Source organism: Heterocephalus glaber, unplaced genomic scaffold, assembly GCF_053883595.1.
Source record: "Heterocephalus glaber isolate CG9 unplaced genomic scaffold, H.glaber_assembly_v1.0 deba00001442, whole genome shotgun sequence".
Lineage (NCBI taxonomy): Eukaryota > Metazoa > Chordata > Mammalia > Rodentia > Bathyergidae > Heterocephalus > Heterocephalus glaber.
Window position 1 is genome coordinate 38,284,096 of NW_028258296.1, and position 25,680 is coordinate 38,309,775.

At 31.9% G+C, this 25,680-nt stretch overlaps 1 protein-coding gene across 6 annotated transcripts in view; it reads right to left on the reverse strand.

Moving 5' to 3' along the window:
* The window catches only part of Col11a1 (collagen type XI alpha 1 chain), a 702,155-nt gene that overhangs the window by 160,156 nt on the left and 516,319 nt on the right, over positions 1 to 25,680 (reverse strand). For all 6 annotated transcript variants that reach the window (XM_021247828.2, XM_004869152.4, XM_021247827.2 and 3 more), the window contains 3 exons: positions 17,718 to 17,885; positions 10,674 to 10,887; positions 6,940 to 7,102 (listed from right to left, as the gene is read on the reverse strand). In XM_021247828.2, the coding sequence (XP_021103487.1) occupies positions 6,940 to 7,102; positions 10,674 to 10,887; positions 17,718 to 17,885 (545 nt within the window). The remainder of the gene's footprint in view (positions 1 to 6,939; positions 7,103 to 10,673; positions 10,888 to 17,717; positions 17,886 to 25,680) is intronic.

Genomic DNA, 25,680 nt, shown 5'->3' on the forward strand with positions numbered 1-25,680 from the left:
AAATTGGAAATATATTTACTGAAAGATCTTCAAAAAAGATAAGAGTGTGAGATGAAACTCACAATATATAATTTTAGATCTTTATACTATGAAAAAAATAGGACTTCAAAATATTCACATTCCACATGGAGAGGCTAGAAAAAGAATTCTCTTTTCCAAGTTAAAGACACAAAGTAATTATAGTTCAGATTTACTTAAGAGCAATAATTAACAAAACCTAAAGTTGATTTGCTAAAAGTATCAAAAAAATCTCGAAGTCCCTGCTTAACAGATTCGTCAAGGGGGGAAAAAGGAAGAATATAATTAATATCACCAGTGAAAAGAAGTTATCACTAGATATCTTATAGACACTAAAATGTATAAAAGATAAGTAACTTCATATAAACAAATTTTAAAAAAAATTGTTGAACTGGAAAAGTCTCTTAAAGAGACTTAGTTTAGTAAATTAAGAAATTTACTAAAATTCACTAAAAAAAACAGAAAAAAATGAATTAATCTATATGTACTAAAGAAACTGGATATAATAAAATATTTCTAAGAAGAAATCTCATGGCCTTGATTTTTCCACTGGTGAATTCTATACAAAATTCAAGAAAAAAATAACATCAGTCATTCATGTACATATTCATAAAGTAAATAAGAGATCATTGCCCAGAGAAGTAGATAAGTGCAATAAAACCTAATATCAAAATGTGACAAAGATAAATAAGCATAAACCCATATCTATCATTTACATAGACTTTACACTATATAAATATAATAATATTCATTATGATCATGTGGACTCTATGGACTGAAAAGTTGTTCTTAAACACTTGAAAAACAATGTACTTTAAAATACAGAAAACATTCATGATCATTTCAATGAAGTAGAGACAAGATATTTGACAAAGTTGAATACATATTCATGATAAAAATTTTCCAGAAAAATTAAGACTAGTGAAATTCCAGACAAAAGTTATCCACCAAAACCTCTTAGCTAACATCATATTTCAAGGTGAAATACTGAATTTCTTTTCACATGAGGTTAGAAAATAAAATGAATGCCTGAATTCACCAGTTCTACCCAATATTTTAGTAGATTTCTTATTCATTGTGATAGGAAAGAACAAAAAAGGAGAACATAAAAAAATAAAAGTTGTAAAGTGATCATCCTTATTTTTATATTTTTAATTATTTTTAATTTTTTTATTATTTTTTGGTACCAGGGATGGAACTCGGGTCCTTCCACTTGCGAGGCAGGTGGCAGAACCACTGAGCTAACTCCCCAGCCCGATCATCCTTATTTTTAAACTATGTAATTGTTTGCATTAAAAAATAGCTGAACTAATAAAGGAATTTATCAAGATTTTAATGCCACAATATTAATATAAAAATGTTATTGTTCTTATAATTACTGGAAAAATATTGAAAGTTATTAAAAACAATTTACTTTACTATGGGGAGAGGACTCTTGGAAAAAGCAAATAAAAGACCACCATACCATCAATCCATAAAAACTAGAAAACATTTAAAAATAAGTATAGAAGACCACTATGAGAGCTATAGCATGTTCAAACAAACAAAAACTCATTGTTCTCCAGAATGACAAATCTCTTCATATTAATCCATAGGTCAATTGCAGTCTTCATTCAAATCACAACTATTTTTTTGGTAGAAATTGATAACCCTATTACAATGTATATACAAATGCAATTTTGAGCTAAAATAACTAAAACAATGTTTTCAAAAAAAAAAGTAGGAATATTTCTTCACTTGGTTTCAAAATTTTCTTTAAAACTACACTTATCCATATGTTTTGTTATTAATGAAAATATAGGTAAATACATCAATAGATTATAATGAAGAGCATTCAGTAATGTATACATTCATTTGTGGTTAATTAATTTCTGATAGAAGCTAAGGGAATTCACCAAATGATGATAAAATCTTTTTAAAGTATGCTGAATAAACTGGATATCTTTCTTGAAAAACAGTAATAATTGAGCTTTACTTCACACATACACAAATATTAACTAAAAATAAGACATTATATATGTGTAAATCCTAAAGCAACACATTCTAATGTTAAAAAGAGAAAAAATATCTTTTTGTTCTTTGCATTTCAAACATTTCTTAGAACATAAAATGTGTAAACATACCAAAAAAACTGATAAAATATTTTTATTTACACACATAAACATTCACTCTTTGACAGCTATCATAAATAAAATAGTCAAGTCACAAGGTGAAAAAGAATTTATGAACATTGATAAGACAAGACACTATATGCAGGATATTTGTTAAAAACTTCTTAAAATTCCAAATTTTTTTAAAGTAGGCAAAAGATTTGAAAGACCTTCAGAGGAAGATGAATAAGTGACTAATAAAAAGTTGCAAAAAGAGAACATGACCTCATCAATAATAAAAAAATGCAAGTACCATGTAACTACTTAGCATGGTTCAAATTAAAAAGACTATCATATCAAATGTTAAAGAAGAAGCAGAACAACTGGAACTCTCATAAACTGCTGCTAGAGGGAGTATGAGTGTGATGGTTAAGGACACTTTGGAAAATAGCTTGACAAGATTTTTTTAAAGCTATACTAATATTCCAGGCATTCTACTTCTAGATACTTAACCAAACAACAAAAATATATGACTCAAAATCTACACATGGACATTTGTGCCAGATTTGTGTGTAATAACCAAAATCTCAAAACAGCTAGAATGCCTATTAGTACAGTGAATCGATGAACAAATTTTGGTTTAGCTATATATTAAAATTCTACTCAAAAAGAAAAATAATAAAATAATGATACATATGAAAACATAGATAAATTTCCAAATAATTTTACTGGTGAAAATACCCAAGCTAAAAAGAGTATATTCAGTAGTATTGCTGATAAGCTGGAATAGGGGAAAAAAATTGTTGCTGTCTGAAATTATGGTGGAAGAAAAATTGAATCATAAAAGTTCATAAAGAAATTCTCGTATGAGATAGATATCATTTCTTAATTATGAAAATTCAGTTATATATTAAGTCGCAACTGATCAAATGGTACACATTAATATTTTCAGTTTACTGTAATTCAATCACACCTTAATAAATGTAGAAAAATTTATCAAGGGCCATTAATCCAAATCCATTGAGACTGGCAAAGGTGGATAAATGGAAATTTTACCTCCATTCTATTACATAGTTCCATAGAAAAAAACATGTCTACTATGATACAGTTATTTTTTAGTGTCTACCTTGGAAAATACATGCAGTAACAAGACATAAGTGTATCAAAATAATCAAACTCAATCTGTTAAAAGTTTTATGGATTATTTTTAATGGTTATTATTATTTAAGATGTATTTATTTGCTTTATGACTATTATTATTAATTACTTAAAGTAAGATTTCTTCAGCTCTTCCAGAACTATTAACACAGCATAACTTTTTATTTTTCTGGTACCGGCGATTGAACTCAGGACCTTGAACTTGCGAGGCAGGAGGGGTGCCCCTGAGCTAAATCCCCAGCCCCCAGAATAACTTTTGTAAATATTATTATTCATTGATTTCTACAGAGAAAATTAAACTGAAAAATCTTTTCTGAGGACTTTGGGAAATGCAAAAATTTTATAAGATTTTAACACTAATTTTTATCATGTTCTAATTTACTTCAATGAAAAAAATAATTTCCTCAAAGACAAATGTTTGTTAAAACCTACAAGGCACATAATAATCTATGGTTTTTAAAGATTAAATTAACAAACTTTGAAAACTTTAGTCACAATGACTATAATTTGTTAGTTAATAATTTACCCGCTTAAGATTTCAAAAATAATTTTATTGATAATACAACCAATATGGTTATTAATTTAATTTTTCCTCACATCTTTGAAACATATTATCCTTGGAGAAACCAAGCCTGTTGATTAGCATTGGCTCAATATTTTGTGCTTGTATGAAAGTAAACATTGAATCAAGCCATCTCCACTTAGTGGACTGTCTGTCTGGAGTGGAAGAGGATGTCAAATTTATCTCACCTTTTCAAGGTACTTTATAGGTTGGAAGTAACCCAAGAAGGAGCCCTTTATCTACAAGACAGTCAAAAAGACGTACTAGGATTTACCAATACCAAAAGTGTACAAAAGTATCTGAAAAGTTACAGCTAGAAAATTATAAAAAGAAGTAATAATCATACAGAAAACTAAACAATGGTGCATAATTGATAAGTGTAACTGTTTATATATAACACATGAGTACAGATATATAAATTCTTACTAATATATTAAGCACTTTAAATACATCACTGCTGTTACTTTATTTATTCATTTTTTGGGGAGGTACTGGGGATTGAACTCAGCACCTTGCGCTTGCAATGCAGGCCTGGCACCACTGAGTTAAATCCCCAGCCCAGCTGTGCTATTTTATATATATGGAGATTCTGTTTCCCTTCAAAAGAATGAAGTTTGAAACTTACATAAAATAATTACACACAGAAAAGTATTAAACTAAATGCTGGGATTCAAAATCTGATATTTCTCATTCCAAAATCTAATCTTATAATCAATCTACTATGCTGAAATTACAAAATCTGAATTACAAGTCTATACAGCATTTTCATGTAAACCATTCTTATCAAAATTTTTAAATTACTTATGTTTATTGTTGAATTCTTAAAATTCACCAAACGTCAATTCCAATATAGCCATGTTTAACATGTTTTACCTTGCAGGTACTATTCTAGAAGTGTAAGGTAGCATATACATGAAATAATACACACAAAATTTTTCAAATAATCTGAATTGCTGTAATTCTGAAAAGTGACAGTTTTGATTTTTACACTAATGAATCACTGCTATTATCACAGCAACCTCATTGTGACAACTGCTTATCAAATGCTAAAATACTATTTACATGGTACCATTCTATCTCTTGTCATTTCTAGCTTAATATTTATACATTTATTTATAAAGATTTGAAAGTCTAAGTAGGTACTATAATGTAAAGGAAAATGAAAGCAAACATATTTGAGTAAAATGTTTTTAGTTAAAGATATATTAGCATTACATTCATATGGAATAAAGTAATTTCACAAAAAGAATAAGAATTTTTATTTCTGATTTTAAAGTTTATACATTGAAATTATTTTCTTCATGTTTCATTTTCAAGTGGAAACTATATTGTTTTTGAAATGTCACATATCCATAAAGTAATGCCATTTAGTAAGACCTAATTTTTACATATGATGACTATTTGTGTATGTGAATTCAATTAATACAAAAATTCATCTAATTCAGAGAGTTTTCTCTAAAACTTTCTCAAAATTTTATAAAGTAAAAATAGTTTCCCTATTTAACTGTTCAAAGTTAATAAAATATAGACTTAATAGTGAAAGTCTGAGCATTTATTAATATTTTAAAACTAATCATACTTCACAAAAATAAATATTTAAAGTTTCATACAATTTCATAAAATGCAAAGCAGCTTAATAAATTTATTTTTCAGTGGTCATTACCATACTCACTGAAGTTCTCATTTTAAAAAGTCTTTACAATTATTTTTTTAATGTTTTACAATTCTACAAATAAAGAGTTGGAATTACTTCAGGATTGGAATGTGGTATTATAAAATTAAGAATCAATAGAAAGAAAAAGAGAGAGAAAGAGGGAGAGAGACATAGAGAAATGAAAGAAGCTAATTTATGATACTGGAAAAGGTGGTACAAAAATAAGTTACTTGGTGAAACTAATGGTTTTACTTTAAACTAAGACTCTGCAATACTTGAAATTATAATTGTTTTTAATATTTATTCTTCTAATAAAAACAGTCGTCTATCATTTTGCATACAATCCCTGAATGACACTGGAATATCTGAGAGTATACTCAATATTAACTGAATCATCTTAAAGTGTACTATAGAGCCAATGACTTAGGTACACTGTAGTGGAAAAATACACAAATAGTATCCCAAATAACCTAAAAGTATCATGAATGTTAATTATATTTAACATTATGCCAGAGGTTTCATATACAATTTAAATATAAACTAGATGACATTCTGATTTCATTCGTTTTTGTATGAAAATATACACTATCTGTGTGTATATGTGGACATATGTGTGCACAGGTACATAGGTGCGTATGTACATGTATTCATACATCAACAAAATGCAGCAGACCTCCCATGTGTACTATGTCTCTTAATCTATATTATGGCACACAATTTCACAATTTCTTTAATACATTCTGAAAAATAAATTACTCAAATAAATTACTAAAACATCATAAAAATAATGAGGGACATCTTAGAAGTGCATTCCATTATGGGGTTAGGACTCAGATGTATTTGTTCTATTAAAAAATGGCTAAAAATGAAATCATGAATTACCAGATGCAATGAATGAAGAATTAAAAGAAATCATGCAGTTATCATAGTTAGTGAAATGTAATTGTAAGAAACTTCTTACCATGAACTTCACATTATTTAAATTAAAAAATTTAAAAACTTAAAAGTTCACCTTTACAATATGATGACTATGTTGGAAGCACTCACACACACACACACACACACACACACAAAATAAAATAAAAAGCGAAGCAGAATATAAGACTTGTATACTTCTCTGAATTAATCTTCCATAGGAGGAAATGAAGAAAATGTTCTTTTCTCCACAGAAAAGAATACAAAGCACTAAGAGTAAAGCCATTTGTCCTTCCTTACAGAATGGTATGCCTGTGTTCAAATCAGCCAATCTCTGCAAAGGTTTCTCAGGCTGTCCAGTTGCCATTGTCTAATCGCTCTCTAACTGAACAATAGAAAACATCACTGCTACACCCACATAGGAAGAAAGTAGGTCACCCTTTAGATTCAATTTTGCTTTATAACATATTTTGATTATCATTGTTATTAACTTAGTTCATTTGATTTAACTGTATTCAGTTTAAACTTTAATTTATTTTTACCTCAAAAACTTCTTCATCTAAAATTCTTGTTCCAAAAACTGTGATTCCATTGGTATCAACAATTGATCTCTCACTTCTGTCAAGTGGTTTTGTGGTTTTCTTCTTACAATCAACAATCATTGTCACAGTTTTCTTCTCCACACTGATTGCTACCCGATGCCACCTGTAAAAGCCAAGTAATTCTTTTGTAAACTCAATGACATTGGCTGCCAAACTCTTATTCATGTTAAAATATGTATATTTTAAATTACAAAAGTTAGCTGAAATGATGCAAAATTGTACACTCATTTATGGATCAATTGAAGAGCAAGTGAATACTTGCTGTTTACGCAGCACAGTGTTAGGTATTCAGAAAGACTCAAGAAGATTAAGATGTACAGCTGGATTAGTTGTCTAGGCTGATAAGGAAGTAAGTGCCAGTCTTTTGCTTCACTTTGTGTTGTAGCAATAAAGTTAAATCTTACTGTATCCTGATGAGGGTATTTGATAGAGATTAGGAAGGGATATGAGGTAAGTAATAATTTTTATGTAGGTAAATGCTTTTTTAAAAATTCTGCTCTAGTTATCCCCAGAGAGTGACTGAAAAAGGGTACGTCTACTAATTGAATGACTGCTCCATCTGGAGTGACTGAACGTTCTAATTGTACAACACAATGTGCTGCTCTGTCTTTATCCTCATTTATTTCAAGTACTTTCTTTTCCTTTTCCACTTTAATTTCAAAACAGCTATAGATCACTACTGTGAGTCGGATCCAAGGCTAAGACATAATGTTTCGCCTTCATTCCAGGACTGGCAGGAAGTGGGAACACTGAAAGAAAGCATGGTTAGGGCATGTGTGCAGTGAGAGTCTCAATTCACTCTGCAGCTACTCCTACTGTTAATTCAGGGCCGTGACAACAGGCTTAGAGAGGGCAACGTGACCGGACCTTTGGAAACACAAACCCTAGACATACTGTTAAAAAAGTGGGTTTTGTTAACAATACCTGGTGCTAATATAAACCACTAAGTGAAGCTCACTTGAATTCTGTAAGCCACTCAGCTTTACATTTTTTCCAAGTGAAAAGTGGTAGATTAATATTCCAGAAGGGTCTAGGACTCGATCCATAAAATAAAGTACCCCAAAACCTGCAGCTGCTATCCTAAAATGTCTGTTTTCTGATACTTGGCTCGGATTCTGATGAGGACCAAGTATATTTCCATATACACTCCTCTATCTTTGATCTTTCCACTAGCACATTCAACTGACATTGGTGTCTGCTTAGGTTGAATCAAGCAAAGATTTATATAGGGAGTCACATAATATAGTGAGAGTAAAATTTACACATAACTCATGCCAAGAAGCCTGCGTTTTAAATTAAACTATTTCTAATATTGTAGATGTGTACTTTTCATTAGCAGAAAATAAAAGAAATAATTTCAATTATTAAAAGTTGATCAGAACTCTAAATATGGCATTTTTGTTAAATTAATTCAAATGTGGTAACAATGGGATATTAAAATCACATAGTGTATATATTCAAAATACTGTTTAAAAATGATAAATTAACAGTTTGAAATTCTGCTCTTTCTCTAATAATACATTATCAGAGAAATCCTTAAGTTCTTCTATTCAAAGTATAAGCAAAATCCAACTTCTATCAACTTGGTGCAAGCTGTCATCTCTGTTACCTAGAGTCCTACCTGATCTCTGCTTCCATTCTCTTCCAACTTTTTGCTCTCTGACTCTATCCAGCCCATTACTACTTCCTTACTGCTCCTCGCACCTGGTGTTCACTCTGCAGACAACTCTTCCTCCACATCCTCACTGGCCCTTCCCTCACTCTCTGTACTTTGGTTAAAGTAACATCATCAAAAAGAACTGCCCAATCAAAAACAGTACACAGTACAACCATTCCTTCGATTTATTTCCATTCATATCAGAGCTTTTTAAATTAAGTATTTGTTTGTCTATTGCTTCTCTTTTGTAATAGAATTTAAGCTGCAGGAATGTAGAGATTTCACCTGAGCTGTTCACTGTGTGTCCTAAAGATTATCGGGTAAGAAATGGATAGCGTGTAAATACTTATGGAATGAATGGCTGATCATTCATGAGGAATGATATGATTGTTCTTAACAAATTAAAGTGTGCTAACTACCAATTTCTTTTGCATTTAAATTGTTGTTATGCCAGCAGGGCTCAATAAATGTCATATTTTAAAAGCCAATCTGAATAATATAGTGTTGCCACAAGGGAAGCATTTAATGAATCATTACTGAGTGAATACAAGAATGCAAAAGTGAATCAATAGTACTATGTATTAATTTATTTTAATATATCATTAAGAAATATTTTACCACTGTGAGATATGTAAATATAAGCTCTTGTTCTGACAATTAATCAAAAATATTTATTGAGCATTTGTCATATTTTATTTTAACAATTTGTTCATACTAAGCACTGTTTATTATTTTCAAATAGGATGTGAGTTGCAATAAATTCTTTTTTTAGTTAAGAGAGCAAGACGAAGTTTTAAAAAGTGTGAATAATATGATAAATGCAATATTTAGTATTGTTCTAAATATGAATTGAAATTTACCTTAGTGTTTGCTAATGATTAAATAAGATACCCAATATGACATAACATTTTATTTGGCCGTAGATAATAATGTAAATTATTTCAAAAACAAATTTTTCCTGATACTGTTACTTGAAGGTTTCTCTATGATCGCAACAAAGATACAACAAATATGAGGTTTTGCCTGTTTTTATTTTTTGTTTGCATAATTATTTCCTTCTGTCTATAGCAAATATTTTATATCTGATAAGGCTATTTTTAGAGTCCTGAATTCAGAATGAAATATGTAGTAAACTTATTGCACATCTGTATGCTGCTGTTCCATGATTCAGAAGAGAACAATTTGAGCCTGACTACCTAAAGTTAAATGCCACTTCTACCACCTTCCAACTCTATGACCTTAGGGAAGTTATTTAAATCTTCTGTGCCTCAAAAGTCCTTATCTGTAATTTTATTAATATTATTTGCTTTAAATAGAGACAAATTAAATGAGTTAATTCTATATTAGGTGCTTAGAACAGTACACAGCATATATCAAATATCATATAAGGCTTCCCATAATCATCAATGTTAATATTACTGGTTAAAAAAAAAGAAAAACATCTCAAATCAGATCATTTCCCAGCTTTAAAAGGTTCCAGTGACTTATCTTACCAAGAATAGAACACAAAAATGCTTAAAACATCCTACCAAGTTCAGACTATCTGTCCTCCCACTGGTTTTCCATCTTTACCACCCACTCTGCTCCTGCCATGCTGGTTCTCTTCCTATTGCCTGGAACAAGTGGGTCACGCATACCCTGGGACCAGAGGCTGCATTGGCTTCCCCTCCTCTGGAAGCAGAATGCGATCAGTCTCAGCATGCCATGCCCCCCACCTCCTCCACACATCACCTCAGGGAGGTTTGCCCTGACTTCGCTCCACCCACTGCCCTTCCCTACCTTCTGCACTGTTCTATTTTTCTCTCGTTTATACCAATACGTTATTAACATACTTTTCAAATCTTTTATTGATTGTCTACCCTGAGGGTGAAGTAATTTTGTTAGGTTAAGTTTTTCTTTTTTTAAATTGTTTTTGGCCGTCCCTAGAAAAACTACATCACACTTCATAAATATTTGTCAAATGAACGAAAGAACTGTTTCCAGTGTAACAAACACATTTGATCACCGTGTTACTTACTTCCCATCAGCGATGTTAACAGTTCTGAAGAGTGGGTAGTCTTCCGGGGCAGGTTTTCCAGTGTGGTCTTCGAACAGAAAAACAGGTGATCTCCCAACCTCAACACCAATTTGCTGAATGCCATGCTCATTATATATGGATAAAAGGAAAGACTGAATTCCTTTTTTGGGTTTTACTGTAAACAATATTGAAAAATCCTCTGGAAAACTGCCACCTGAGAAGAGAAGGTCAAAGAGTAAGAAATTCTGCATTTGCAAATTGTTCCTACAGCAGAGCGTTATTTTTTAACCTTCGATATGGCCCCATAATCATTGAAATTTAATAGTAAACTTTAACAAACAAATAAGACGTATTATAGTTTGTATCTAAAATATCTCCCGAAAGGCTCCTGTGTTGGAGATGTGATCCCCAAGATAGCAATGTTGCAGGAAGGGATTTTGGAAGATCATGAAGTTTAACTTCAGCTGTGGGTTAATACATTAATGAGCATAGCTCACAGGGGCAGGGTTATGAGGGCGGGCTGTTACATCTTGTCTTCCTGGCACTTTCCTCTCAAGCTCTCTTCCCCTCTCTGCTTACTGGTTGCAAAGAGGTGAGCAGCTTTCCTCCAACTGCCCTTCTACCATAGTACATCACCTTATTACAGGCCCACAAACAGTAGAGGAGTCATCATCAATTTAAACCTATGAAATCACGAGCTAAAATAAAACTTTCTTCCTTCAAATTGCTTTTCTCAGGTATTTTGTCATAGCAATGAAAAGTTCACTAACAAGGGGTAGATAAGGCAAGACTCTGACTCTCACATTTTTGCTGTAAAGTTGATCCAAATTATACTCAAATTTTAAAGCCACTCATTTAAACCATGAATATATGAAACTGAATTGAAAGTTAGGAAACAAGATCATGGTGCCAGTACAATATCAAATCCAAAGAAAGTTCTCTTAAAACAGTTATTTAAACACTACCTTTCATGTAAGGTTTGTATTATCTGGCTTTGTCTAGAGAATACCCACACATTCTCTATTTAAAGAGGCATTTCAGTGATGTGATACAGAAAAGTATTATTTTCACCATCTCATCAAAAGCTGAAGAGATTTTGATCAGCCATTCCTATCACACAATAGAAAAAGTATATATTATGATAAATTTGAACTAGTAAGTACTTGGGTAACTTAATTCTCAGTTCAAATACATACTGTTTTTTTCTTTTCTTTTTTCCTGCCACAGGCATATCTCAAATATCTGACATAATGGGTGATCTACATAGATGCTTCCTAAATATTTGTTAAATTTGTCAGTTAATGATTACTTTAAATGTATTTCAGCTAGTCAAGCAATCCTTTTTGTATTTTTATAAAAATATCATATATTAAATTGTGGGTTTTATTTCTCACTAGATGTACATGTATATCTTACTGAATATTCCTACTATTCTGCTACATAAATAAAATAGGCAACATTATTTGAGAAATGCGATTACTTCTGTTAGAAAGTTGTCCTTTTGTACAAGAAATGTATGTCCAGGTCAATATTATATAATATTGACAATTATATAATTGTCAGTATTTGGGACAATATGAAAATTTCTCATATTCAAGTCATCTTCCTACTACATACAGTAGTATAAAATGATAAAACAAGAATATGACTGTCATAGTTCAAATTCAAAATAGACAAAACATCAGCATTGCACTTCCAAGAATTTATGAGGAGAGGATGCTTATATGAAAGATATACTGTGGCTTTATCAAAGCCGTGTTTAAAGAAGTAAAATGTTAAAATGGGTTGCACTGATTTACAGAGAATGAATGAAGTACCAAATATCTACATAGTATAATACTATGAAGCCACTTAAAGTAACAGAAAGATAATTTTGTAGTGGAAATTATTAAAATGTTTCATAAAAGGAAAAATATTAAGCATTATGAATATATTTCATGCTGTAAATATGAGCAAAATAGTTAATTTGAAAGTAGTACACTATTGTTATTAAAATTTTTGGATCATGTGGAGTCATTTGGTTCAAACGGTCTTCTCATGGATTAACTGGCAACATAATGTAATTTTTTTCCACAGAGCTGTCATACTAATTAAATGAGAGTGTGTCACAGAAAGCATTTATTCAATATTTACTATTCAGCATGTATCTGTATATATGTGTGTGTATATATATATACATACATATATATATTAAACTCCAAACTAGAAACTGTTCAAGATTTTCAGTACTGGGGCCAGGGATTTAGCTCAGCGGTTTCGCCGCCTGCTGTGTAAGCGCAAGGACCCGCGTTCAATCCCTGGTACCAAAAAAAGAAAAAAGATTTTCAGTACTATCATAGAAAAATCCACTTATCTGTCTACCTCTGTAGCAAAGTCTACTCAGTTCAAATGTATTATATTTATATATTTTTAAATTCAATTTGATTTATTTTTACTGGTACTGAAGATCAAATCAGGGGCCTCACACCTTCTAGGCAAGTGCTGCACCATTGAACCATATCTTTAGTCTTCAATTTGTTTAAATGTCCCAAAAATCTAATTTAATATTTGTGAAAATTAAAAGAAAAAAAATAATCATTGAAGAAAGTGAAAAGGTATTAACAACATCAATTAACAAAATTCCTTTTACCTTCCAATACTATAAATATCTGTATGGGTAATTCAACCTATTGTTGAAGAAAGTTTATAGCAAATGAACTTCTTCTTCAAATGAGTACCTCAGAATGTTGTAAATTGTAGGAATTCTTACTTTAAATGCATGTCAATGTTTTTAAAAGTTCATACAATTGTGAAAATAAATGATTTAAAAATATTATGAGTTCAGGGAAAAGAACAGCTGTTTATTTCATCAAAAAAATTGTGAAAAAAGTCCCCAAAAATTTAAGAAAGGAGAAATTTCAGGACACAATATATTAACATAAGACTGAACAAATTATGAAAATTTTATTTAACCACCCAATTTACATAGCAAAATTTTTAAAATCTTAAATTTCTAACCCTATTGTGAGTAAAATCTTTGCATTATGAAAATATTTCCATTATGCAATTTAAAATTTGCCATTACAATTTTAATTATAATTTTTAAGCTTTGGCCTTTGAGAAATAAAATTCAGGTATCTAAAAATCATATCTTGATGGCATAATTTTCCACCTAATCTAGACACTCTACCTTAGTTACCTTCATATAAAATTTCAATCAACACTACTCTTAATTGAGTGAAATGATCAGGTAGAACTAACATACTATATCAATAGCAGAAATGTATCCACTTTACATGGAAAATTTTTCCTGAAATTGCAGTAATTATATATAGCACAGATAAAGTGTGGGATTTTACAACTTAATCTATATTTTGAAATGTAAAAGTACAAACTAAAAAGAAAGTATGTTAAATAACTTGTTTTAAGGAAAACCATTACAACTGGGCACAGTGGTACAAGCCTGTAATCCCAGCATTTTTTGAGGCTGATACAGAAGGATCACAAATTCAAGCCCAACCTGGGCAACTTTGTGAAAAAGTGCCAGGGTAGGGGAGATGTTGCTCTATGTGAATTCCCTGTATTCAATCTTCAGTACTAGAAAAAAAAAAAAAACTATTACTACACTATTTGCTATCTGTGGCTATAAATTCACAATATGCAATAATAATCCTAGTTTACTATGGGCATAACACAATGAATAGTGATAAAGATGAACTTTGAAGATCAATAGATGCTGCATCCATGAATAAATTTGATATAAAAAGATATAATAACTTTGTTATTTGTCTCTAATTTTAAAAATTGTAATCAATATTTTTTTCATGTAGAATACATCTTTAAGTAAAATACATCTATGTTGTAGCTTAGTAGTCTAGAAAATAGTTTAACTGGTGTCAGGAACCCATTTTGTAGAGTGTGAAGGAATACTTTAGTCTAAGAGAAAACAGAATGGTCTCCCAGATTAATATTATTCTTGGTTTCAATTATACTCAAATACTTCACATTTTTAATTCCTAATCCCTGAATTGCATTAACTATCCCTCTTCTCTGATGGTTAAGAAGATATGGGTCAATATACATAAAGTTTCCTATATGATGTCTATCTCATGGCAGTTATTCTAAAGAGGATAGATTGAATACACAAATTAGTTTCTATTCAGTTCCACTATGCACTTTCAGACATTTAAAGATGAAAAATTAAAATTTTAAAGATCATATATCTTAATTCTAGCAGAATATTTTAATGACTGTATCTGAAAGATCCTCATGTCTACCACTAATTACTGCTGAAGTTTCCAATACTCTTGCTTACATTATCCATTAGAAAAGAAGTTGCTTTCCTATCTTTCTACAATGGAAGATAGGGTATCAAAATATAGTTGTTTGTTTGTTTTTATTTTTGGTACCAGGGATCGAACTCAGGACCTTGAGCTTGTGAGGCAGGTGGCAGAAACCGCTGAGCTAAATCCCTGGCCCTCTAAATATAGTTTTAAAAGATCATTTTACTTAATTTATAACTAATATTCATTATTTTGATATTTTAATGGTGATCTTGTCATTATTAATTTTTCTTGTCATTTTAATGAAAGAGGAATTAATTGATAGGCAGCTTTACCCTTCAGAAAGGCAAGCTTAAAATCATTTGAATCAGGCATCTATCATACATGTTTGTTTTTATCTGAAATATTCATTACTGGAATCCTGTACATAAGATACAATGTTGTGAGAAGAGGAGAAACTTATGTAGATAAATAAATTCTATCAGCTGAAATGATATAAGATTTTTCAAGCATACGTTATAATCTTGCTCCAAGAGCAAAATAATAAACTATCAAATTAACCAAATTAACTAAATACCACATTGGAATGCAGAAAACACTGACTCTGTGATAATGAGCCAATTATAAAATAAATTTTAAACTTTTTGAGTATTTCTACATTTCTATTCATCTACTATTCTCTGGTTTTTTTTTTTCAAAATCTTCAACCCCTTTCCTATTAGAAATGCATTAGGACATGAATCAGAGTACAGTTAATTTTAAAAATTAAGTTTTACTATTTAAAATGTTTCTATGGATTTAAAAAAAATCTTATGACTTAATTTAAGCTTTAATTTTCAAAATCAGAAAAAGTATGCATTATATTCTTTACATATGTAGTTTGTTACTTTTGCTCATCACAAATCAAGGCAGTAGAAAATATTAGAAAATTCAATAAATGAACAAGAGTTTTCAAAATAATTCTATGAAAAGTATATTTGGTTGTTTTATAATTTTAGTAGCTTGATTTATATTTTTTCATTGGTAAAAACACTTTTTAAAATTTGCTATTTAATTAGACAAAGCATAGTACAATATGAAGAATTTAAATTGCTGCTGAGAAGATCTTAAAGCACCAAAAGGGAACATTTCACAATAAGTTAAATATTGATCTTGAAGTAGACTGACCTGAAATAAATACTGACCCTCATTTAGCTTGGTCAACTGAGACATTTGTGAATTTCAGGTTCCTCTTTTATTAAATAGAGATGAGGACACCCAACTTGAACTGATAACACTATATAAGATGTGACAGAAAACTACAATGGATGTTTAAATTAAAACATTTTATTAAAGTAAAATACACTGGCATTTATCTCCCCAGAATACTCCCTCTCACTCCAAACACACTTATCTCATCATTCTTGCCACTTTCTGAATCAGTTCTGGAAGTCCTCTTTCATGAATGCCTTTACAAGATGTGATCAAAAATACAAACGAACAATGTTGTCTGTCCAGTGCCATCCCCATGGGAATGCAGGCTCTATACTCTTAAGTGAAAAAAATAGGACACACGTGTAAATACTGAATAGTTTCTCTGGTGAGAGAAATTAAAAGTGTAAAGGATCAAAAGTGTAAGGATCAAAAGGTGTAATAGATAATGTGAAATAGGAAGGAAAGGTCCAAAGGGGAAGGGGAAGTAGAAGGGCTAGGGGAGAGGAAAGAAGGGAAAGGAATAAATATGAGAAAAGAAAAAAATGGAAACAAAGTCTTTGTAAATAGGGAGGGGTGGAGGGGTTGAAGGGAGGGTAAGGGAATGGGGAAAAATCAAGACCAAGATATGTCATGTAAAGGTACAAATCCTCATATTGTATATTTAAAATGTACCAATAAACTTAATGAATTAAAAAAAACATTATAATGTGTCCTCATCCACCTTATTCAAAGAATCTGGCACCTGGTGACTTCTGGCTCTTTCCCACGTCAAAATGACCATGAAAGGTAAATGTTTTGAATTGATTCAGGCCATCAAAGCAGTCATGGCAGCTCAACTAAAGACACTCACAAAAGAGGGCTTCCAGAACTGCTTAAGAAAATGGCAGGAATGATGAGTTGTGTGTTCAAAATGAGAGCAACTGTTTTGAGGAGGATTACTAACAATGTGCCTTTTACTGTAATAAACTTTTTTAAAAACACACTGTATTTTTCAATCACATCTCATATAATTGACATGTATCAGTTTCAAGCAAAGGTAATGAGCTACCTGCTTAGGAAATATGATACCCAACTCCCTTTCTCCCACATTGTTACAATCAATAGATAATTAGTGTTATTATATCAACTAGTGATTTCAAAAATTAAAATATTTGCCAAGTCTTTTTTTAGTTTCATTACAAAAGCCTGCCAGGTGAAGTCTTAAAATATCTACTCCCAGAATTCCCAGAAACTGCTTTCAACAGAAACATTCACATTAATATTAGAAAAATATCCATTAAGTATATCTAAATCCACATGCCTATTAAGTTAACCTAAGTAGAATAAGGATAAGGTTTCCCTCAAACCCCTACTGCCCCAAAGAATAAGTTCTACATGATTGCACAGAAAAATGGGATAGTCATAAAATGTTTTCTTAACATTTTGTTATATTAAAATGAGTTATTATATATTCTAATAACTATATATTTCAGCCTATAATTGCATCTTACTCAGCATGATCAAAAGAAATAATTAGCAAATAAATAGAAGTAATATTAGTAGTAAAAACAGCTATAGTGATAGTAGTAAAATAATACAGTGAACATACCTGGAAATAACTGTTTTGTTGGGGCACTGAGTTGTGCTAACTTTGAAACTCTATACGCAGTATCTGAACCTTTAGAATTCTTTCTGTTTGTGCAAAATCCCATTGTTTTTGATATTCCCTCTGGAGAACTGTGAAAATCTAGTGCTTTTAGTACATCAACTGGAGTAGCTGAAAAATAAGTTGAAAAAGTAATTGAACAAACAATATGATATAAAAATGAGCATTTTGATACAGAAAATAACACATCATCCCATTCTTGAAATCTATTACCATGCCTCCTTAACATTTAGAGGAGTGGGACTACAGGTAGTGATATAAACTGTTAAAGCATTCTTGAGTACAAAATATCTCAAATATGGAATAAAATTATGGATAAATAAAACAGGTGCTTAAATGTGTGTATTTGTCTGCCATCCCTATAATAAAACCACTTTCTACATCCTGCCAGATCTGACTTCTAATAGTTTGTTTTGTTAAACAAATTTCTACCTATGTTCATACTTTTTCTTCTATTATCTGTATCCAGTTTTAGGATTAGCACAATGTTGATTTTCTAAAATGAGGGCAGAAGTCTTCCTTCTTTTTTCTGCTTTTAAATGTTTGAGATATATATATATATATATATATATATATATATATTTTTTTTTTTTTTGGTACTGGGGATCGAACTTGGGTCCTTGCGCTTTTGAGTCAGGTGGCAGAACCACTGAGCTAAATCCCCAGCCCTGTTTGATATAATTTATCTGTTGTCACATAGGTAGGTTTTCAAGCTAGGAATATACTTTCTTTAACACATGCTATTCAAATTTTATATTTCCTCCAGAGTTAGTTTCATTAATTTGTCTTCCAAGGTACTTCTTAGAAGTTGTCAAATTTATTTCAAAAAGATTTTTGTAATATGCTTTCTATATCCTTTTAAATTCTGTAAAATCTGTGGTAATGTCTTCTAGATCTTGAGACTGTAATTTTAAAAATGTATAATTGATATTGTGTTACAGGAAGAAAAGGTCTAAAGGAGTAGGGGAAGTGGGAGAGGTAGGAGAAAGGAAAGAAGGGAAAAGAAAAAAATATGAGAAAAGAAGAAAAACTGGAAACAAAGTCTGTGCAAATAAGGAAGGGTGGAGGGGGTGAAGGGAGGGCAGGGGAAGGGGAAAAAATAAGAACCAAGATATACCATGTAAAGGTACAAGATCCTAATGATGAATGTAACTGTATTTTATACCTAAAATATACCAATAAACTTAATGGGGGAAAAATGTGTGTATTTGTGTATTTGGAACTTAATTAGCTAATAAGTATAAATGTGTATAAAAATATATGTATCCCATATAGCTTCAAACATATGAATAGAGCTTTCTGTAACTTGCTTTGTACAGTGTAATGAATCTAATTTCCTTCAACAATAAAGTCCTCTCTACTTATTACACCAAGCTTCTGAATGAAATCATCACTAGAGTAGGGCACACATTATTCCAAATTATTAAAAAGAAAAAAATATTTATGGAAATCAGATACTTTAAAAGGATTGTATCAAATATGATAGTCTGTATAGTTCAGTCTTAGAATATTTTAAAGAGAATAATACTTTTTTTACTAGACTTGATTACAAAGGTCATTTTTATTTTTTAATTTTTTTTCAAAGGTCATTTATTTATTTATTTATTTATTTAGGTACCGGAGATCAAACTCAGGACCTTTCGCTTGCGAGGCAGGCGCCGGAACCACTGAGCTAAATCCCTGGCCCGGTCATTTTTTTTTTTTTTTAGATCAGTAGGGTACCTGACCATTGTTATTGGCTTATTTTGTCTTATAAAACTAAGAAAATAACATTATAGTAAATTCTATATCCAGAGAGACTAATGTATTCCAGTTACTAGATTAAGTTCCTTAGAGGCATTAATTCTCAGAGATCATATCCTCTTATCTCAAGTCTTCAGATGAGAAAATTGAGAATCAAAGAGCAAGCTAAGGATACTCCTAAATTCTGTGGAAATCCTAAGGCTATGCTTTTTTTCCAACTTCACCACCCTCACTGTTATATACCAAACATAAAACCTCTGCAAAAGCTTGAAACATACATATTAGTCTAAAATTATTTTGATCCAGTTAATTGATTCCTGAGGTTGATATTTATTTTAAATCAAATTCAATCATGTTTCAGGATATAAATTACTCTGAAGGAAAATGTTACTGAAGAAAACGTAGCATCTTATTTGCTTATTTTATCTTTTTGAAAAGCTTTTCTCAAAATAAGCTGAATAAGACTGCAGGATAGATGTGAACAGAGCCCAAAGTTTGTAATTTAGAAAAGAAACAAAAGGCAGCACATGGGTCGTGGTCAGTTAGTAAAGTTCCAAGGTCCCATGGCATGGTCAAAGCTGGGCTTATAACACACAGTGGGCCAGAAATTTCTATTTCTCTATAGTATTTTTTAACACAATGACCTTTTCCAGGAGCACAGGCTCTGTCACATTTGTTCCTTTCTACTGAAAAATGAATGTGATTTTAAAAAATACACACTTTGTACAAGATTCAAGATAAGGGGTCTCTTTTTTAAAGTTTGACAAAGTTCTTTGTAATGACACATGAGAGGAAATCAAAATTCACTCCTCAAAAAGACAGTAAAAAATAGGCACATATAATAATGGCTTCATTTTCTTTTTCTTAAATGGCTTTGTTTTCTTTTTTTCTAAAAAATCATATAAATCAAATCAAAAAAGTAAAATTTAGTTAATCAAAATTAAAGGGTTTTTTCAAGCAAACTAAATAAAGGAAGCCATTTGGAATTCAGTTACTTGATTTATAACCCTCATAATACAGCAGTTAAATAAACTTTCCTGTAATAAGTTAGCTTTAAAATTACCTCCAAAAGTCTCATGAGTTTATAAGGTGATTGGACGGTGGGGAAGCTATATTCATCAGTGTATTCTCCCATTGATGAGTTCAGTAGCTAACTGTGCTATTCAGAGACGAGGCCTAGTCAGAAGAAGAGGGTGAATATGTGGGGTGGTGAGGCACTTGGAAGGGTATGTTCTTGTCCCTGGCTCCTCTTCACCCTCTGCTTCTGGCCTCTGATGCACTGAACAACTTTCCTTTACTATGCCCTTCTGCTATGCTGTTTCTGCCCTGGAGCCAGCCAACCATGGATTGAATTGACTGAAACTGTAAGTCAAAGTAAAACTTTCCTCCTTTAAGTTGCAGGTATAAGGAAGGTATTTTTGTCCCAGAAACAGAAGGATTTATGTTTCATGCACATATATAGGAAAGCTATTCTTCATATTTTGTTAGCTCTATTTAAATATTAAAAGCAATAATTTATCAAAATAAGAACCAAGATATACCATGTAAAAGTACAAATTCCCAATGATGAATGTCATCATATTGTATATCTAAAATGTACCAATAAACTTAATGAATAAAAAAATTCCAATATTCAAAGCAATTTTTTTTTTGTGGGCGGGGGGTGGATACCAGGGATCAAACTCAGGACCTTGTACTTGCAAGGCAGGTGCTGTGCCACTGAGCTAAATCCCCGGCTCTCAAAGCAATTCTTTAATGCCCTTAATATTTTAATTTTTTCTCTTTTGAATTGGTATTGCAGATTATGTTTAAGCATTTCACATATTCTAATTCATTACAATATTTTGTACAATAATTTATTTTTTCTGATTTTATTGCAGACCTATAAGCTTATTTAAATGGTAGACTAGGACACTGAAGTCCAATACCCTACTTCAAAAGCTATTTTGTATAGTTTGGACTTGAATATTGTCTAAAGATCCATGTGTTGAAGACTGGATCCCCAGTCTGTGGTGCCACTGAGAGTTGGTGGCACCTTTAAGAGATGGGGATTAGCGGAGTAAGTTAGATGACAGGAGGGGTACCCCTGATCCCAGCTCCTTCCTCTCTCTTTGCTACCAGCTTCTGTAAAATGAGCAGCTTTGCTACACAACTCGCTTCCTGCCTTGATAAGCTGATTCATCAGGGACCTAAAAAAATGGAGGCAACAGATCATAAACTGAAACCATCAACCAAAATGAATGTTTCCTGCTTCTAAACTGATTTTCTTAGGATTTTGTCATAGCAATGGAAAGCTGACTAACACCATTCAGCTGACTTACATGTCTTTTTCCATCAACCTGCATACTATAGCTTTCCTGAGCTTCCAAAAATCCATGTTTCAAGTTGCTATGCTGCTTGAATTCCTTCAGAGAACCCCACTGACTTCCAGATGTTGTTCACATTCCACATTCCTTACATGTAAAATCTTGATGATCTGGACACACTCACTTATTCTCCCAGTTTAACCACCAATGCATGGTGGTTCTTATCTCTCCTTATCCACTAATTCCTTTCTCACTCAGTGCTCTACCACACTGAATTCAGGCTTTCCAGAAACCTACTGTCCTTTGTCTGACTTGGGGCCTTTATAAACTGTATGGCTCCTATCTGAAACACTTACTTTACCTCTCTTGAAAAACAAGTAGGACTGATATGTTACCTCCTCCTGAAGACATCCCCTGCTTCCTAAAGCTGGGTTAGGTGTGCTAACCTCTGCATAGCACCTTGAACACTTGGTTTTAATCATTTAATTTTTTACCTATACTTGCATGTTTTCTCAAACTTGAGAGGAGAGGTATATACAACACACAAACACACATATCACAGAATATGAAATCTGAATGTTAGTTGCATGTGAAATGCATAAAAATGTATAGGAAACTACCTCTGGAGTTCACAGGATTTTCTAGTCACGAAACAAAAGTTGTTGAGGCCCCAATGTGTCCTTTCCATTGTATTCTCATCATGAGTTTGATCCCAAGTCTCTAATTCTTTCCTTCCTGTTGCCTTCAGCATCTACGTGAATTACTGACCAACATTTTATAGTACTCTGATACTTTTTCCTCTACTTTCTCCTCTAAGTTTCTTCACACACTCTCATGACAAGAAGTAAACAGCAACATTACATAGTGTTGGAAAAAGTCAGGCTGCTTCTGAATTCTAACCCTGCCACTTAGCACCTGTGGAGTTTGGGTATATTACTTCACTGCTCTGCATCTCAGCTCCCACATCTCTAAAATGAGAAAAATAAAATGATTTATCTCTAAGTCTTTGCCAAAACAGTTTAAGTATTTGTAACAGTGGCTGAGCATGGTGGCTCAGAAAAATTGTACATACAGGTTAAGTCCTTTTTACTGTTTTTATATGGAACACTAGATAAAATTACTTTTACATTTCAGATGGTTGAAAAGTCAAAAGAAAATTATTTTGTGAGACATCAAAACTATTTGAAACTTAAATTTCAGCATTCATAAATGAGGTGTTTCTTATAACTTGACCACACCCATTCACTTATAATACATAGCTATCTTTGTACTAAAAAGAGTTGCATAGCTATGGTAGAGGGAGTCTGTGTGGCCTACAGATGCTAAACTATTGATTATGTAATCTATTGAGATTAGTCATGAAGGATGAATTAAATTCCATACTGAAGAGCAGGGGAAAAAAAATCGCAAGTATGACAGCACAGATACAACAGAGCACAGAGTTTGGGGAAATTAAAGCAGTCATGATTACCCAACAAGATATCAACATTCCACAAATTAAGCAGCCCAGATTCTCCCTGGATGCTCCAAGCTAATAAATGCAGGAAGACCTGGAGACATATCATCTCTGTGTCATAGTTTCACTGCCACAAATTCGAAATGAACCATTGTGAGGTCCATAGGACACAACAGAAAGGACATAGAGTTTAGAAATTTTGCTACATGACATCTATTCACTCACCCATCCCTAAATGTATTGCACCAGGTGGAATAAATATTTTTCAGTTTCTAAAATGGACCTTGATTTATTCACGGATTTTTTCCGCATTCTTCCTCAATTGACTAAGGGTATTTGACTGATTTTTCTACCCTGTCATGAGAATCCTTGGAGAGCTTTTAAAGCATATAGATTCCTGGGTCCCACTCCAGAACTAATAAACTGAAATGACTGAAATAGCCCAGGCATCCACAAATCTTAAAAGTTTCCGAGAGAATCTAATGTGCACCCAGGTATGGAATCTGGTAGATTCAGACCTAGCCCTTTGGTCTAAACCTAATCATGACATTCTCCAGGAAATCTTAACTTATTCCTTCCAGGTGGGTTGTGTAACCCTTCCTTGGTGCCCTATATTACCCTTGGGTAACCCTACACTATTTTGTTTGCTACTTTAGGCTATAGTTTCTTACGTCCTATAAATCATGGTATTATTTCTCCTGTTATATAAACTAATTCCTCTCCTTTCTTTCTCTGTCTCTCTCTCTCCCCCTCCCCCTCCCCCTCCCCACCCCCTCCCTCTCCCTCTCCCTCTCCCTCTCTCTCCTGCTCTTTCTCTCTGTCACCCTCTCATGTGATTTCTTGTATTTGCCTGCTCTGGCATATTGTTAATGCTATTGTTGTTCACTGTTGTATTATCAAGGCATAGCCACTGAAGCACAAGCAATAATCAATAGAAATACATTGAATGAATGAATAAGTGAATGAATAAATGAATGAATGAGTAGCTACACTCTGTCTCTAAATTGAAGTAACCCACCAATGTGAGAAGGGAAAGGAAGAAGATTGGAAGTGATCTTTAACAGCAACTTAAACAGATTTCAAATTTGGTCATTTTCACCTGAACCAAAATTCAGGTATGGGAAAAACACAGATGGCCTTTATAATTTATTGCTTTCCCTCCTTCTGGAGATTCACATATCTGTACCTTCCATCAAGGACCATAAATGAACCAAATCATGTAAAGAAACAAAATTTTTTTAAAAAACAAAGAATTCTAAACCATTTAAACATAGTCACAAAAATTTTTGCTTCTTCAGCTGAGTATCAAAAAAACAAGACTGTTACTATGTATGTGATAGTGAGACCCAGGACTGACAAAGAAAGAGAAGTGACTATTATAACTAACGTACTACCAGGATTATATGTAAATATTTAAAATCATTATAATTCTTAATAAAGAATCTATAATTTAGGACCTGACCAGAATATGGACAACAACAAGTAACTCAGTCGGTACAGTGTAAAGTGCCCAACTTCTAGCCAAGCTCACTATTTATTAGCTGTATGATTTGAAGTAGGCTATTTAGACCTCTAAGAATTTGTTCCTTTAACTCACCCTCATTTTTAGAATTAAATGTGATAAGGAAATTCAATATTTGAGACTAAAGTAAATATTCAATAAAAATATCTAAAATTATTCCCTAAAAATTAAAATGTTTCCAAACATTCCTAATAGGTCTAGCAAATACCATACACATTTCCTCAGCAATGTAATTAAGTCCATTCCTATTATCTGTTTTCTTTATCTTGGGAAAGCTGTTTGCAGTTGAGCCAGTACAGTACAGTTTATTATCTCTAAATGTTCATTACATGTTATCCATACAAATTGTGTACTGCTTAGCAAGTTCTCCAGCATGCTCATATATTATTCCAGATACATATAATCCCAAAGGGTATTTTAGAATTTAGGAAGCATATACTGTGGTTGTAGCTTGGTCTCACATCTATATTTTCATGTTTAAAACTCCAGTACCACCTTCTATCACAACTTGACATTAATATACCAATTTCATTAGCAGTTTCCTCTTTTAGTTTTCTTTGCATTGCATAGAAATTAATGTAATTATAGCTCACACATAGTAAATCTGAAGTAAGTTATTTATTAAAAGGTTTATAGTTCTGATACAGCATGTTCTCTGAGACTATTGTTTCACTTATTTTGAGTGTATGTATTTTATGTATCACCTGTGTACTATAAACCAATGTGAAGTATTAGAAATAAAAGCTTATTGACCTAAACTATGGCATATTTTTTAAAGTATGTAAATTCAAATTTAAATGGCTTTATGGTCCAAATAATTTCATAAAATCATGTTTCCTGTATCCTAATAAAAGCTCTTCTTAGCTGAAATTATCAGAC